General features: G+C 56.4%; 1 protein-coding gene and 2 non-coding genes across 9 annotated transcripts in view; 1 reads left to right on the top strand and 2 right to left on the bottom strand.

Moving 5' to 3' along the window:
- The window catches only part of DPP9 (dipeptidyl peptidase 9), a 41,287-nt gene extending 35,489 nt beyond the window's left edge, over positions 1-5,798 (bottom strand). Inside the window, exons 1-4 of one of the 7 annotated variants that reach the window (XM_077860384.1) lie at positions 5,649-5,798; positions 4,725-4,776; positions 3,025-3,170; positions 2,498-2,588 (exon numbers count right to left, since the gene is read on the bottom strand). In XM_077860384.1, the coding sequence (XP_077716510.1) occupies positions 2,498-2,553 (56 nt within the window). In that variant the 5' untranslated portion in view covers positions 2,554-2,588; positions 3,025-3,170; positions 4,725-4,776; positions 5,649-5,798. Of the gene's footprint in view, positions 1-2,497; positions 2,589-3,024; positions 3,171-4,509; positions 4,657-4,724; positions 4,777-5,019; positions 5,065-5,648 lie in introns of those variants that run through there. The other 6 variants (XM_077860383.1, XM_077860385.1, XM_077860387.1 and 3 more) reach the window with 6 other exon arrangements.
- A 274-nt stretch (positions 5,799-6,072) lies between these two features.
- On the top strand, positions 6,073-6,144 carry TRNAG-UCC (transfer RNA glycine (anticodon UCC)). Its single transcript has one exon. It is a non-coding gene; the product is annotated as a tRNA-Gly (tRNA).
- Positions 6,145-6,306: 162 nt separating this feature from the next.
- Positions 6,307-6,379, bottom strand: TRNAV-CAC (transfer RNA valine (anticodon CAC)). Its single transcript has one exon. It is a non-coding gene; the product is annotated as a tRNA-Val (tRNA).
- Positions 6,380-16,405: the final 10,026 nt, after the last annotated feature.

The following is a 16,405-nucleotide window of genomic DNA, read 5'->3' as shown; positions in this document are numbered from 1 at the left end:
CTTTGCGGGTGGAGTTCGGGGTTCGCTGGTCGGAAGTGGGAGTTGCTACTGCGAGACCCAGGGGCAGGGACAGCACAAGCCAAGGGCTCTAGAGAAGCACCAGGAAGAGCTGTGCCCTCCCTTCCCAGAAGACCTTGCCCCTGCCAGTAAGTCACCCCGCCCCCCACCAAGTCACCACCATTAGAGACAGACCCCTGCCTGCTGCTTCAAGAGGCAATGGGAGAGAGACACTTCTGAGAATGGCCTCTGTGGGCCGATTTTCAGAGTCCCCTTTCCAACTCGACCCAGCATCAGATGAGTGGCAGAAATGCCTCCCTTGCTCAGTCCTATGTGACCCAGCCAGGTTGGGGGAGAGGGGTGCGGGGGAGTACACAGCAAGCCGAGGGTTCTTGCCCCCCAGCCACAGAAAGTGCATTCAGTTCAGTACTTCCTACAGTGGCTTTGAAGACACAGATCACAGGCCATCGGAGCTTTCAGGGCCCTCGGGTCCCCTAAGCCAAACCAGAGAAGACAGGAGACTAACGTTGCGTCCTGGCCCACTGCAGGGCTGTGGTTTACCTCCAGGGCAGTGCGGGGCACAGGCAGTGTCAGGCAAGGGCCAGGGCAGGGGCTGGGGCTGGGGGCAGGGCCAGGGCTGGCTGAGTGCTGCAGAACCCACATGGCTCGGAGCACTACTGGCAACAAGCCCAGAAAACCAGGCCAGGGGACTCCTCTAACAGGCCCAGCCCACCTCTCCCCCCTCAACCCCGAAGCTGCTGCCACAATTCAAGCCTTGCTCACAGCAGAAAAACAGATCATGACCTTGAGGGTTCCCAAAGGGACCCCATAAGCTAAGAGCCTAGCAGAAGCACTCACAAAATCATGTGGCTAATTTCCATAGCAAAGAACAATAAAAAAGATCTTGCCTCTGGTCACTGCAGAGAGCCCAAGGAGCAAAAATATGATCCAGGAGATGAGAAATGAAATGAAACATCGGGAGAAACTTCTAGGAAATCTTCTAGATGCGGCCAGGCAGCCTGAGCTCCCAGACAGGTCAAGGCTTGGTGCTATGCCCTGGTCCTCCAATCACCTCTCTGTTCCCCCAGAAGCAGAGAGAGACCACAAAGGAGGTGGCACGCGATGAGGAAGAGATTAAGTAAACGCTGCCCTTCCCGTCCTACCCCAGGCAGTGCTGGGCTTCTCCACTCAAGAGTTTACACAGCTGGGGAAATGAAAGTGGATTCCAAGCTACTTAGGCCAGGTCCACTGCCACTCTCCTTCTGCCAGTCAGCAAGATACCTCGCAGACCACGAGGCCACTAGCAAGCAGCCCGGGACCTCCAGTGCAGTCACGGTCAGGGCCCGAGGGGAGTTCTGTGATCTGTAAGCTGCTGCTCCAATAGCCAGGACCACTGGTCCCCCGAGGTGTCCACCAGAGACCCAAGCGGGGCCTGTGACGAGGGAAGCAGGCAGAAAGCAAGAAGGAACAGCAGAGCTCAGTGTTGGCTGCAGGTCTGGGAGCATTTGGCTGACCGCAGGGAGTGATAAGGCAGGAAGGAAGGCAGGCGCTAAGGAGGTGAGGGGCGGGGGCCTACTGCACTCCAGGGAGGAAATGCCCGAGTGCCCCGCAGGTGGGGGTTCCCCGGAAACAAAAGGCCAGCCTCTGCCCTACAAGGGCTGCCCTTGGCACCACCTGGGCCTCCTGAGGTCGCAACCAGCCTCACAGACTTGGTGTGCAGCCCAGCCTGGCCCACTGGGGACCTAAGGCACGCAACAAGCGGGACTCGGGTCTCCCTCGCTAAGTAACCTCCTAATGCATTTACCCACCAGACACTGGGAGCGTGTGTCTGGGAAATGAATCACTGTGCTCAGTATCACACTTGTCTTCCAGAACCTCTTTTAATGCCCTTCCTGCCTGTCTGATGGCTTGTACTTGCTAAAAGCAAATGACGCCAGGAGTAGTAGACCCTGGCAGTGCAGCAGGTGGGCTCAGCGGAGGACCTGCTACGGTCTTCACCGGGCCTCAGGTGCACAAGTGTGACTACTTCCCACTGCAACCTTGACAGGTGAGCTCAGGGGTCAGCCGCATTTGGGAGGCTGGAAAGCAGGCTCAGCATCACCCCCACAAGGAAGCGGAGGGGAGTCCACATCTGTTGGACCCGAAAGCCACATCCTAAGCACCAGGTCAGGGGTTCTCAGCTAGGGCTGATCCTGCCTGAGAGGACACCGGGCAGTGTCTGGGGTAAGGCTGGCATTGATGGGGTGGAGCCAGGGGTGCTGCTCATCCCCACCAGTGCCCAGGAGGGCCCCCATGGAGAATGACTTGACCCCATGTCAGCAGTGACCAGGCCGAGAAACCCTGCACTAGCCCACACTGCCTCCTCATGCAAAACAGCCAGAACAGAGTCGGGGAAACACGGAAAGGGGCGGTGGGGGGGCAGACCTATAACACTGTCAGAAATTTGGGGAACCTCTGCTACATCCCTACAGATCAAGGCTCCCGAGACCACACCCCTTACCTTCTCCAACCTTCTGTGTTCTCGTGATCCAGGCGGAGCTTCTTAACCTTCCGCATTAACCACTCGGCCAACCTCAGGAGGGTGGGGGAGCCTGCAAGCAGAGACCCCAGAGCTGCCACTCCCAGTAGTCTGGGAGGGCCCCATCTCACCCTCCTCCTCCCCTTCCCATTTCTCCAGGCAGCCCCCCATTACTCCAGGGACACCGAATGCCAAGAGCGTTGTGACAAGGCCCTGCCTGGAAATTTGAGAGGGTTGCAGGCATTCGCCAGAAACCTGCATCTTTGTCATGCAGGTGCAGTCCTCCTAAGGCGAGAAGCCCCTGAGAAGAGGGCAGTTTCAAATGACGCCGCCACGGACTCCAACCTTGGTGCTCACTAGAATCTGAATAATCCCAAGTTCCCCACGGTGGCCACTCTCTGATGGCCTTTCTGACCTCACCTTCTCCCCTTGCCCTTGGCCATGACCTCCAGCCACTGTGGCCTTACTCTCCTTTCCCACCTTTCCCACCTCAGAGCCTTGGCACTCACCAGTTCTGCTGCCTGAGACGCCCTCCCCTGCTTTCTGTACGTCCTGCCTCCTCTTCTCTTCCACGTCCCAGTCGCACCTCTTCAGAGGTTGTTCCTGGCACCCAGTCCAAAGTGGCTGCCCTGTCACCCTCACACACCACCTGGTCCTTTTGTACAGCAGTAAGTCTAAGACAGTGACTCTCAAGGGGGACTACTGTGTTCTCCACCCCACCTCACCCCCGGGGAACACCAGGTGATGTCTGGGGACAACTGTGGTTGTCACAACTGTGGGTGCTCCTGGTATGGAGCGAACCGAGGAGGAGGAACTCTGCATTCTTTATTTGGGGGAAAAAATTGAGTAAGATCCTTAGGCCGTCACTAGGCACTAGAATAAATCCCTGATGGGTCAGATGGTAAACCCCAGCATCTGTGAGTCACCTCCTCTCTCCCTCCCACTTAGTTCACATATTTAAGTGGTGCAACATCCTAGGACCTCAGAAGGTCAAATGATTATGGAATATAGAGTCTCTTGGGGGTCAACTGAGCCCCCCCCCCCCAACCCAGTAAGTCTCAACCAGGGCTAATTCTACTCCTAGGAGCCATTTCTGGTTGTCACCACTGGGAGGCATGCTACTGGGATGTAGACCAGGGAAGGCTGCTAAGCATCCCACAGGGCACAGGATGCTCACCTCCACTCCCCACTGCAAGGAATGATCTGGCCCCAAACATCGCCAGTGCTGAGGCGGAGAACCCCTGCTCTGGGTGAGTACTCTTCATTGTGATGTCAGCTCTAGGGGGCCAGGCTCACATCTGTCCTGTTCCTTCTGTATCCCCGGAGCCCAGAACCATGCCTGGCACACACGAAGCACTTTGGGTCGAATTAACAAGTCAACAAGTCCCTGCCCTCCCCTGAATGCTGTCTAAAGTCAAAGGGAGCCCTGGCTTTGGTCGGCAACCAAACACCTTCTTGATGAGCCAAGTCCCAGGCAGGCAGGTGCTCAGAGGCTTCAAGAAAAAGAAAGCAGTGTGTGATCCCAGGACTGAGAGGAGAGACAGGAGGCTAAATGTCACCATAAGCAGCACTGGTCTCACTCTCAGGCAAGTGGTGAAAAGAGGGGCTGCGGTTGTCAGAGATGTGGGTTCAAATCCCAGCTCTGCAACTTCTCGTCTCCGTGACCTTGAGAAGCTGCTTAACCTTTTGGTTAAATTGTGCCTCAATTTCCCCTTTTATTAACATGGTCCCTATGTCTTGGGCTGCTATCACAATTCCCAGATGTGGCAGGACCCACGTGACAGCTAGTACTGCCAACGAGACAAGTCACTGAAAGTCCTGCCGCGGGGAGAACTGGACCAGGGCTCCGTTTAGAGCCAGGCTCCCCACCAAATGCTGACTGAGCGCCAGGCACCGAGTCAGGCGTAGGGGAATGCAGCCCCACCTCCGCCAGATCCGGCTACAATCCACATTCCCCCTCCTTTCCCCCACAATCTTCCAGGGGGTGTTCTTACTGGGGCAGCCGGAGGAAGATGCTGGATGGAAAGAACAGTCTCCAGAAAGGGCGCACAAAAGCCACAGCCACTGGCCTGGGTCCCAGCCAACCGCCCGGGGGAGGCCAGTGACCTCAGGGTTGTAGAAAACCACTTCCTGCAGCCTTCTGTATCCCGGAGCATGCAAATGAATCCCACCGGCCCACACACCAGCCATCACGGTCACCCCAACTGACCTTCTAAAGGGTCCAGAAAGCCTCCATTCCAGCTGCAGGCGTGGGACAGGACCTGGACAGAACACACAGGCCATTAACGCAGCAGGTTAACGGAAGGGCTGGCTAACAACCGGCTCTCCTTCCACTCGGGAGTCCTGATTGCCCAGCCTGATTCTCTCTCCGTGACCAGGCTCTGGAGACCCCGGGCAGATGGCACTGTGCCCTCCGCATGCCCCGAGCTGCACCTGGGAGAAAAGCCCTCCCATCTGGCCCAGCTCTCCCGGGAACCAGCCAGGGATCGCAGCGCAGCGCAAACCTCCAGGGTTTCAGCCCCAGCTCCTGGAAAGCACGTTGGTTCTTGCCACTGAGACAAGCGACTTCCTCACGTTGGGGGGGGGGGAGGGCGGGGGGACGGGGCACTTCTGACTGCTCAGCTGCAGCGTGGATGGGGAAGTGCGGGGGCTGGTGTGAAGCTGCGTGGGCAGGAGGCGGGCGGCTGGACGCGCCCCGGGGCGAAGCTGAGAGCAGGGGCCGAGGGCTGCGCAGGGGCGCGGAGGGGCCGGCAGGACGCAGGTCCGGGAGCGTGTTTGCAGGGGGAGGGGACCTCCGGGGCCCGCGGGGAAGGAGAGCGCCGTGGGTGCGGCCACTCCTGTTAGGGACCCGGGCCAGGTGGCTCGGCCAGCGACGGGGCGAGCCGAGGGGGGCCCGGCCCGCGCCGGGGGCGGGGGCGGGGGCGGGGGGGAAGGGGGCCGACGAGGGCCTGGGGCCGCGGGGAAGCCGGGGCGGGACGGCTGGAGCCCGCGTGCGGTCAGCGGCAGGGCCGGGGCCGAGCGCCCCCGACAGGCCGGTCGACCGCGGGCCCAGGGTCAGGGCTGAGGTGGGGCCGGTCAATGGCGGGTTCGGGGTCGCGGCCGACGCGGGACGGGGCGCGCGGGCGCTGCTCACCGGGCTCGGGGCCGGCGCGGGGCGGCGGCCGGGCTGGGCAGGGCGTCCCGGGGCCGGAGGCGCCTCACACTAGACGCTCCATGCCCGGGACTGCGGCCCCGGAAGTGGCGGGCGCGGGGGCCAGCGGCGGCGGCGGACACGGGGGAGCCGGCGGCTCAGGCCCCTTTGACCCGGAAGTTGAGCGGCCCAGGCGGCGGCCGCCGATTGGCTACCGCCCGGGAGGTACCAAGGGGGTCTGCGGCGCTCGGGGGGGGACGCCCCGGATCGGCTCTCTCGCGGCTGGAAGCTTGGAATTTCCCTGGGGCGGCATCTTCCGGGGCAGGGAGGGACACCGGAGACGGACACCCCCGCAGGGTTTGGTATCGCCCAGGCAGACCCGTCATGCTTCTACTAATAGTGACTAGGAAGAGAGTGCTTCGCCGGAGCGTTGGTGGTATAGTGGTTAGCATAGCTGCCTTCCAAGCAGTTGACCCGGGTTCGATTCCCGGCCAACGCAGACAAGGGCGTTCCTTTTTCTGCTTTCTCTTCACCTAATTATATTTTTCTAATAAAAACGTGTGACGCGCGACAGCTAAAAGCTGCAGCACAGAACCTCGTCTACTAGCCTATGGGCGGGAATAGGCTTTGCAAATCTAGAGAGGAGGGAAAAACGCAAGCGTGTTTCCGCCCGGGATCGAACCGGGGACCTTTCGCGTGTGAGGCGAACGTGATAACCGCTACACTACGGAAACCGGTGGAGGGCGCGGCTCCGGGGGAGGCTTATAGAGCTCAGAGCGTCTGGGATTCGCGCCCTCCCGGGGCCCTCGGCCTTCCCAGGTGCGCGCTGGAGGCGGCAGCGCGGGCAGGGAGCCCCCCTCGACCCCGAGCGGCGCCCCGATGCACCCCGCTAGCGCGTCAACGTGGGAGACCAGACTTTTCTTTTTTTGAAAGCCAGGAGGAGGACAGGCAGGTCATGGCCAAGAACTTAGGGTCCCGTTGCTGTAAAATCTGCTCCCCTCCCCTGCACCCCAAGACCAGGATTAGAGCGAGGGGAGCGAGGCAGTGGTCGCACCTGCAGACATCAAGCCCCCCCCCCAAAAAAAAACACCCCGCAATCATCAAGGTAAATGATATTTTAATCCAAAATACTAAAATATCCTATTTGGGGCAAAACAACTCCATAATGAACAACATATCAAAACTGTATAAATCGAGGCAGGTTTCGGCCGAGCCATCGTGGGGTCTCAGGAAAGAGCAAAAGTGTGTGTGCCCCTCTCTACTTGCTTTAGCGGTTTTGGGGAGTTTTGTGTGTTTGTTGCTTTTAGTGTATTTTTTGAAAGGCTCTTCCTCCCACTCCCCAGAGCATCTTGGTGAAAATATTGGAACTTGAAAGTAGGTGTATTGGGATTCAGAACGTTGAGAACATATCGTAATGTTGCTTTTCTGCATCAAATGGAAACAAACACGTCAATAAATTTCAACATGGACTTGGGGGGGCGGAATTAACCACTGGAAATTAGGGAAGACACCTGCTGGGGGGTGGGGTCCTTCCACCTGGGGGCCCAGGAGAGCTGTCACAGCCGCAAAGCCTGGAGACCTTCTCTGGTGGTTTCCTGCCGCTGCTGCGACAAAGGACCTCAGACAGCGGCTGCAGAACCCCATACACTTGCTAAGGCCAGTGCTGGAGACAGGTAAAGGCCAGGTGTGCGCAAGGCTGGCTCCCCGGGGAATCGCTTAGCCCGCCTCTCCCAACCTCGGGCACCCACACCACCCCAGCCCCTGGTTCTGTGGCTGCCTGTCCTCCTGCGATTGTCACCTCCTTGCCTCTCTCCCGTATGTCACTACACGGAGCCCACCCGGATTCGCCAAATAAGCTCTCTGCCTTATTGCGTCTGCAAGGTTGTTTTTCTGGGTGCGGGAGCGAGGTCCCAGACTCCGGGGGTTGGGCCGGGGACGTTGGTGGACGGCATTACTCTTCCCTCCTTATTGGACATCATTCCCTAACACCCTTTTTGACCCCAGTATAGTATCTCAATCATTCACTCATTCACTCATTCGTGCATTGCACAATGATTTAATGACCACCTACTACGGGAAGGGGGACAGAGCAGAGGTTCCAGCTGTCCTGGGGGTGGTGATGAGTGAGCGCATTTGAGGGAAACTTTAGAACCTCCTCATGCCACTCCGGCCACAGCTTCCGCCCTACCTCCCTGGACACCTCCTCTCCTAGGCCCTCACCCCTCTTCCCTCCTCACCTGTACCCATCCCGGGCAGCCTCATCCTCCTTCAGGGTTCAAACTGCATCTATGCCTGGTGGACACCCACAGTCCTGACCCCACCCGGGCTTCCCCTGAGCTCTAGACTGGGGGTTCAGCTGACCATCAATGTCTCCATACAAGGGGTGGAGGGTGTCATCGGCATCCCAAAGTTAGCATGGCCCAAATGGGGCTCCCCACCTTCCCGGAACCTGCTTGCTGTGGACTGAGCCTTCATGTCCCCCCAAATCCAGGTGTTGAAACCTACCCCCCAAGACGATGGCAGGGGAAGGTGGGGACTTGGGGAGGGGCTTAGGTCAGGGGGGAGCTCCCTGAGTGGGATGAGCGTCCTTATGAGAGGCCCTAAAGGGCTCCCTGCCCCTCCTGCCCTGTGAGCACCCAGGGGGAGGACAGTGGGCAGTGACCCAGGAGGAGGCCCTCACCAGATATGAGACCTGCTGGCGCCTTGACCTTGGACTCCGAGCCTCCAGAGCCATGAGAAATAAATGTTTGCTGTTTTTAAAAAACAGTCTGTGGTAGTTTGGCCAGACTGACGCTGCTTCTTCCTCCATCGCCCTGACGGAGCTGAGGACGGCTCCTCCTTCCTTCCAGATGCTCAGCCAGAAGCTGGGGGCTGCCCTGGGCCCCTTGCTCCCCCACTCATATCCAATCACTCAACAGATCCAATTAGCGCCGCTTTCAACACACCCCAGATCTGATCGCTTCTTCCCCACTGACTAGCCATCTTCCTGGTCCACCCCATGACCAGGCCCTGGGTGAGTCCCCTCGCTGCCCTCCCTTCTCTCCCTTTCGCTCAGCCTGCTCCAGCCACAGAGGCCTCTTCACTGTTCCTCCAACTGCCAGGCAGGGCCCTGCCCCAGGACCTTTGCACAGGCTGCACCCTCTGGCACAAGCATTGTCAGGGCTCATTACCTCTCCTCCTCCAATTCTTGATTTCAACGTTACCTCCTCAGAGGAAATGTCCCTGAGCTCCCCCTGCCCCCACCTCGGCATCCATAAATTCCGTTTCGATCACTTCACCATGTTCTTTCAGTGGCTTATTGGTCTCGGAAACAATCCCATCTGTAGATTTGTTTGCTCGTCTCTCCTCTGTCTCCTCCACTGGAGTGTGAACTCCACCAGTGCGGGGTTTGCTTGCCTGCTTGCTTGTTTGTTTGAATCTATTTTGTTACCTATGTGTCACTATGGGGCCACACATTTCTTGAAATTATGAATGAATGAGACTTGGCTAAAGTAGAAAAGGCCTGGGAGCGGGACTGGAGTAATACAGGTGGGCTTCCCGGTGGAGGGGGAAGAGCTCAGAAAACATGTCATCGGGGATTCCTGGGTGGCGCAGCGGTTTGGTGCCTGCCTTTGGCCCAGGGCGCTATCCCGGAGACCCGGAATCGAATCCCACATCGGGCTCCCGGTGCATGGAGCCTGCTTCTCCCTCTGCCTGTGTCTCTGACTCTCTCTCTCTCTCTGTAACTATCATAAATAAATTTAAAAAATTAAAAAAAAAAAACATGTCATCTCCCTTGTGAACCTCATCAAGGCCTGAGAGCTCACTCATGTGCCAACACAAAACACAAAGAAACACAAACTCCTTTAAAATGATTTCTTGGGTCATTCAAACCCACCTGGGGCAGCCAGTGTGCTGTGTAATATCCTGCTGTTCCCTCCCTGTCTTGGGTGCGACCTCCTCAGCAAGGTCCTGTGGCCATCTGGGGGAGGCCACCATCTCAGAGAGTGCCCAGGCCGAAAAGGACAATACTTGCTTCTTTCCACCAGGTGTCAGCAGGAACACGACCACCAGGCATCAGGCAGTGTCTACCCCCCCACCATCCCCCAACACTGCCACCCCCACTGCCCACACCACCCTCCCTTTCAGCCCCACTCTGAGCCCCAGACCCCAGCATCTTAAGGTCAGATGCTCCACTCCCCCAACATACACCCCAGCATTTGCCTGTCACCAAGCAGGCCACCACCACCGCAGGCAGGATTGCTGGCCTGTCCTACCAGGTGTCCAGCCATTCCAGGAGTTGGAGGGAGGAAGCAGAAAGGGGAAGAGAAAGAAGGGAAGCACAGAAGGATTCAGGATTTCCGATTTGGGAAACCTCTGTTGCAAAGGCCGGCTGCATCCTATGCCTTCGGATGTCTGAGAATAACATGCACGAAATAATGGAAATAGGTACTGGGAAATCTTCTAAGGAAATGTCACATGTTAAACTCACTTACTCTGCCCAACAACCCCATGCATGATACGGGCACTATTAGCAGCAGCATCCCGCTTTTAATGGTGAGGAAACTGAGGCACAGAGAGGTTAAGTAACTTGCCTGAGGTCACAAGGCTTATAGTAATGAGAGTGGAGATCCCAAGGCCTGTGATCTGGCTTCAAAGTCACCGGCATAAGACTAGGCCACCTTCTACACAGATGAAGTTCAAGGTAATCAGATCCCTGAAAAGAAAAAGAAGAAAAGAAAAGAAAAAAGAAAGGAAAAGAAAAAAGAATCTGAACCACCCATTAGAAGATCCTCCCTGAGCCTTATCAGGGTCGTATCTTAGGACACAGTAGCCTGATGGGTTTCCAGGCCAAAGAACAGAGACAGCCCAAACATGCCCCCACAATTTGGGGGAGTCATGAGATGACTGAGGGGACCCTCCGTCTTCTGAGCTGGGGCGATTTGGGTCGGGGGATGTCCTACCCCACCTTTACAGAGATCACAATCCGAAGAGGGTACAAACAGATTTAAACGTGTCCGAGCGTTTGCGTGGAACATCCCTGGAAAGAATCAGTGAAATGGGTCGCAAGAGTGGCTGGCTTTTGGGGCGAGCACAGGGGTCGGGGGCAGGGGGGCGGGGGGGAACCGACTTTCCACTCGCTCACTTTTATGCAAGTTGAGTTTCCAACGTGCAGAAAAACGTGTAGGGCAATAGAATGATGGCTTTAACACAACACTCTCACCTTTTTTTTTTTTTTTTACAACACATTTAGATAAAGCCTGGTGCACACACACACCCCCAGTTTGGCAGCGCTAGGGAGAGAGCAGAGGGAATGTGCTCACAGAGAGAACCCTGCTCTGAGGCATTACGGTTTTAAAAGAGTGAACAACACGTGGGGCTGGGTTTTCTCCCTTGCGTGGGCGGACCCGGAAAAGTATTCACGCCCAGGAAAGTGCTGGAATCCAATAGGATACACCCCTGGGGTAGCTGCTCGCTATCCCCAGACTACACTGCCCTGCACAGCGGTGAAATTCAAGGGAAAGAAGATAAATGAAAGGCCATTGGGCCTTTCCACATGGATGGGAGAAAAGCTTCTCTTAGTCCCTTCGGTCCTGTCCAATTTTTGATGAACCAAGTGTTAATTTCTTAATTGAGACCCATTAAAAATAATAAGAACACGAGGTGTTTGCTTCGAGGTGTTTAAAGGACACATTGAGACATTTGTGATGTAGTCATATGCCCTGTGAGCTGGCACTTTTTCGATGAAAGATTAGTAAAGAAATAATGATAGATTATTTAAATGAACAGATTAGTTAACAGATTAGTTAAATAATTCTGGTTAAGGTGCCGGGTCCCGAACTAGGTGCTTAATCACTTCTTAACCATAACTGACCCGATGGGAGTCAAGATCCTCCTAATGCCTGTTTTACAGATCAAGAGAGTGAGGCTCAAAAACAAAAAAAGAGAGTGAGGCTCAGAGTCAGGCTCAGTTGTTCATAAACAATCTCACTCGCTTCACCCCCACACCGGTCCCTGCAATGGTGCTATTTCAATAATTGGAATTTCTAATATGAACACTTTAAAATTAAATTATTTGTTTCTTCAGTGTCAGAACAACAATAATTCTGTTTATTGTCAATACCACGGTGGCACTTTTTTGACTCCTCCAGGCGGTTTGGACCTACTGAAGACCCTCTGGACGCTGGGCAATCTTCTGATGGATATTGTCCCTACAACAGCACTCTGAGGGTCCCATTTTTTTTTAAGATTTTATTTATTTATTCATGAGGGACACAGGGAGAGGGAGAAGCAGGCTCCCTGCGGGGAGCCCGATGCAGGCCTGGATCCCAGGACCCTGGGATCATGACCCGAGCCAAAGGCAGACGCTCAACCACTGAGCCACCCAGGTGCCCTGTGAGGGTCCCATTTTGCAGGTGGAGAAACCGAGGCCCAAAGAGACGAGTCACATGATTGGCTAGCTGGGAGTGGGGCTTCTCATCCTGGCACTCTGCTTCCAGACCTCCCATTTCTAAACCTCCCCACAGTTAACCCAGTGCCCGTAAGTACAGAAATCAGTCGAGAAATGATGACAGAGTCGGCTTGTTATTTCTGCCCTGGGGATACAGGGATGGTAGGTAGAGGCAGAAGCTCTGCGGGGTTGGCAGAGGCTGCAGAGGAGAGAGACTGGAGGACTTGCACTCCCTGCCTCCTTCCTTCCACCGCTGCCCCTGCATCTCGAGGCCATTGCATTGTTCAGGAATGTTCTTAGCTCCTCACAATCAAGCCAGCATAGTGTGAAGGCTCAATGGAGGGAGAGATGGGAATCAGAGGAGGAGAGATGGCGAGACTTGAGAAAGCTCTTACTCCCACCTCTGCGAATCTGCTGGACTTTCCCCCGGGACTGAGTTTCTCAGTCCCCCGACACTTCGTGCCACAGATGGAACACCCGAGTCCCCTGACGCTCACCTAGAGTCCACGACAAAGAGGAATCTGCCACCCAACCATCTGCAGGGCTGAAACACCAGGAGACAACTCCCACTATAAATCTTTCACTGAATAATGGGGTTCTTCCACTGCGTGCTCTCCATGCACCAGACCTACTCCTTGCCCAGCTCACTCCTGGAGGGTCTATAACAAAGAGCACCAAGGCTCCAACAAGCACAGCTTGTCTGCAGCCACCTGTGATATCAGGCAAGCTGGGTCCTATCCCGACCTTGGTTCTCTCATCTGAAAAATGAGGGTCACGAAACCACCTGCCTCCTGAGCCGTACATGGGCAGTGATGCTGGAGAGGCACACAGGTGGGGCCAGCGGGCCCCAGCTCACGTCTCAGCTTTGCCACTCACTTAACTGCACTGTGACAGGAGATCAGCTTCCGTCCCTCTCTGTGCTTCCAGGCTCGTGTGAAGGGTTTAACCAGTTCATCCTCATAAACAGCTGGTGAACCGAGCCTCATGTGCCAACTTAGCTGGGCCATGGGGCACCCCATATCTGGTGAGCCCTTAGCTCCTTCCTACATCCTCTCTGCTCCCTCCGCTCACCCCAACAACAGCCCTCCCCGACAAGCACAGCTCTGCAGACCAAGTCCTCCTTTCAGAGCATGGCAGCTCGGCCAGCAGGACCCTGATCTCCCAAGAACAAGCCCCCCAAACCCCATCACAAAATTTGACCTTGAATCTGGGGCTGAGTAAAGAGGCTGAGTGGGAGAGGAAGGCAGGGCGACCAGAGGGAGGGATGGCACTGATTGGTGTCTCAGGGCATTGGGGAGGGTCGGCTTGAGCAGGGGACACAGGGGGACACCAGTCCTGTAACCTCTTCCTAGAAGGTTATAGGAGCCATAAAGGGGGCCCCTGGGCCTTTCTGCTCTTTGGTGCCCTCTGCTGGAGGGGGGAAGGGCGTCCTGCAAGGGGCGGGGGCCGCTGAGACAAAGCAGGGTAGGGGTCTGCTCCTCAGCTCCAGCCGTGTCCCCAGGCTGAATTAGACCAAATGACAGCAGCCAGTCCTTCAGGACAGCGGGCTCCGTGCATTGTTTCCGGAGTGAGCTGGCGGCCCGGAGGGGGTGGAGGGCTGGGGGGGGGGGCTCTCTCTCCACAATGGAGCCCCCCACCCCCAGCTCACAAGGAGGGAGGCAGGGGAGCTGCGCCCAGCCGGCTGAGCCGAGCTCCAATGAATTCAGCTCCACGAAGGCCAATTAAAGCCGGCAGGGGGTCCAATGGGAGACTAGAGGAAGAAGGGGGGTCACCCCGTGAGCCTGGCTGGGGGGAGACACACGATGGGGGCATCTGGACGTCCTCCCCCCAACGCAGAAGGGGCAAAGTTCTGTCCCTGGACCCCCGGCTGCTCCCACCAAGTCCTGATTAGGAAGATAGGGAAGCCAGGGAGACCCAGAGGGTGACGGGGATAAAAAGCACCCCCTCACCCGGGCCCCTTGGTCACCCAGAATGCTGAAGAGGTGCTGGGTCTCCTTGACCAGCAGGGTCAGTGGGTCTGTCCCTTGGTCAGCCACTACTCATGGGGTCCACTCCAGGAAGGAAGGTTGGGAGTGGGAAGGACCCTCCCTGGGGAAAGCAGGCCATGCCTCCTGGAAGCCTTCCAGAAAGGCGGCAGGCCCTTTGCTGGGGATTCTCCAAGGGCGGGTGCCCTCCCCTCAGTCTTCCCCTCTCTGGGCTCCACCTCTGAGACCTCCTTCCCTTTGGCCTCAGACTCCCCTCTCTGAGCCCCCTCTCACCTGCTGAGTGCCCTCCACCCCTCCTCCTCTTGAGACCTCTTAGCCCCCCAGACCTGGGATTGGGGCTGAAAGTCCTCAACAGGGCTTGGCTTGAGAGGCTTCATGATTCTCACCCAGCCAGGTTTCTGGGATTTGGAGGGGAAAGGGCTCCCATTCATCCCCCTTCTTAGCAGTAGAACAGGGGGTTTGTGGGTCTAAGTCACATTTTGTGGGTGACATGGGATGGGGACTGCAATTTGGGACCACTCTGTGGCTATCAGCTGTGGGTGGGTACACCTGGGGATTTGGTGCATGGGGGTGGGGAGCACAGCTTGTGAATGAGTATGTGTGAGCCCACTCACAGGAGCTGCCATCTGCACACACACACACACACACACACACACACACTTTTGCCCACAGCATTGTTGGCTAGGGAAACCCAAAGACTCAATGATGAGAGACAGATTTGGGGAAAGTTGAGAAGTTGAGAGCAGACACCTGTGTAACAAGAAGCAGCCCTGTGAACATGTGGAGGTGGGAGAAGCAGGTGCAAAGGCCCTGAGGCAGAAACAAGCTGGCTGGCAGGACAGAGGCCAAATGATGGGAATGGTGAATGGGGAGGCCCAAGAGATGAGTAGGGTCTGAGCCGTGGGGTGGCACACATGGCTTAAGAGGTCAGTCTCTGGAGCCACACTACCTGGCTTCAAAGTCAGCTGGCTAAATTCGGCTTCAAGTGACTTACATGCTCCATGCCTCATTTTCCCCACCTGTAAAATGGGTATTAAAGAGTATCTGCCTCCAAAGGTGTCAGGAGGGAGGAGGGGTCAATACAGACAGACTCCTTGCAGCAGACCAAGTACCTGGCGTATAGTGAGTGCTCACCGCACGTTGGCTGCTGGTGCCGTCATCATCATTATCATGGGTTTGATTTTCACGGTGGTGGGACTCATGAAAAGATTTTAGGTGAGGAGGACAGGATCAGATTTGTCATTTGAAAGACTTCCTTGGAGCCCTCTGGGGAGCCCAGAATGTTCCGTGCAAGTAGCTGGATGGTGTTGTTACACCATCTACGCACATGTAGAAACTCATTGAACTGAGCACACAAGACTAGTTCACTTCACCGTGTGCAAGCAGTGTCTCAATCAAAAATAAAGAAATAGGGGCGCCTGGGAGGCTCAGTGGTTGAGCGTCTGCCTTTGGCTCAGGGCGTCCCGGGATCGAGTCCTGTGTCGGGCTCCCCGCAGGGAGCCTGCTTCACCCTCTGCCTGTGTCTCTGCCTCTCTCTGTGTGTCTCTGTTGAATAAATAAATAAATAAAATCTTAAATAAAAATAAATACCGGGAAAGTCCCCTTCTGGGGACTGCATGAAAGACGGCAGGGGGAGATGGGACAAGTTTCTTTGAACCCCTCCTCCCATGTCACTGCCCCTCTTGGCCATCTTTATGTCCCCATCCTGAGCTTGCCAGGCATCCAAAGCGTCAGAAACCCTCAGCACAGAGGCCTGGAAGGCTGAAGCCCTGAAGACTGGCTCCTTCCCTGGCTGTGTTGCCGATGAGCCACTGTGCACACTCCCAGTGTCTCCGCCAGCTCTGCAGCCCTAGCCTGGGCACTTGGCCTCATGGGGGCCAGAGGAGCTAGCATGGGGCCCTCACAGCCCTGGCTATGAAGGAGATGCAAGGCGGGACCTCCTTCCTGCTCTTGTGAGTCTGAAAAGGTAACTTTATGTAGCAGGTTCAGTGTGTGCCCCCCAAATTCACGGCCACCTGGAACCTCCATGTGTGACCTGGTTTGGGAATAGGGTCTTGGCCTGTGTCATTAGTTGAGATGAGGTCATCCTGGATGTAAGGTGGGCCCTGGATCCAATGACTGGTGCCCTCCCAAGCAGAGGAGAGGACCAGGAAGGAGACACACAGAAGGGGAAGATAAGATGGAAGCAGAGGTTGGGGGATGCATCTACAAATTGAGGAACTCACAGGATTTCAGGCTGCCACCGGAAGTGCAGAGAAAGGCCTGGGTCGCTTTCTCCCCTAAGCCTCCAGAAGGAACCAAACCTGCCCCACACCTTGATTTAGCACTTCTGGCCTCCAGGACCA

This window comes from Canis aureus, chromosome 19 (genome assembly GCF_053574225.1).
Source record: "Canis aureus isolate CA01 chromosome 19, VMU_Caureus_v.1.0, whole genome shotgun sequence".
Lineage (NCBI taxonomy): Eukaryota > Metazoa > Chordata > Mammalia > Carnivora > Canidae > Canis > Canis aureus.
Note: the sequence above shows the minus strand (reverse complement) of the source record. Positions and strands in the feature narration are given on the sequence as shown.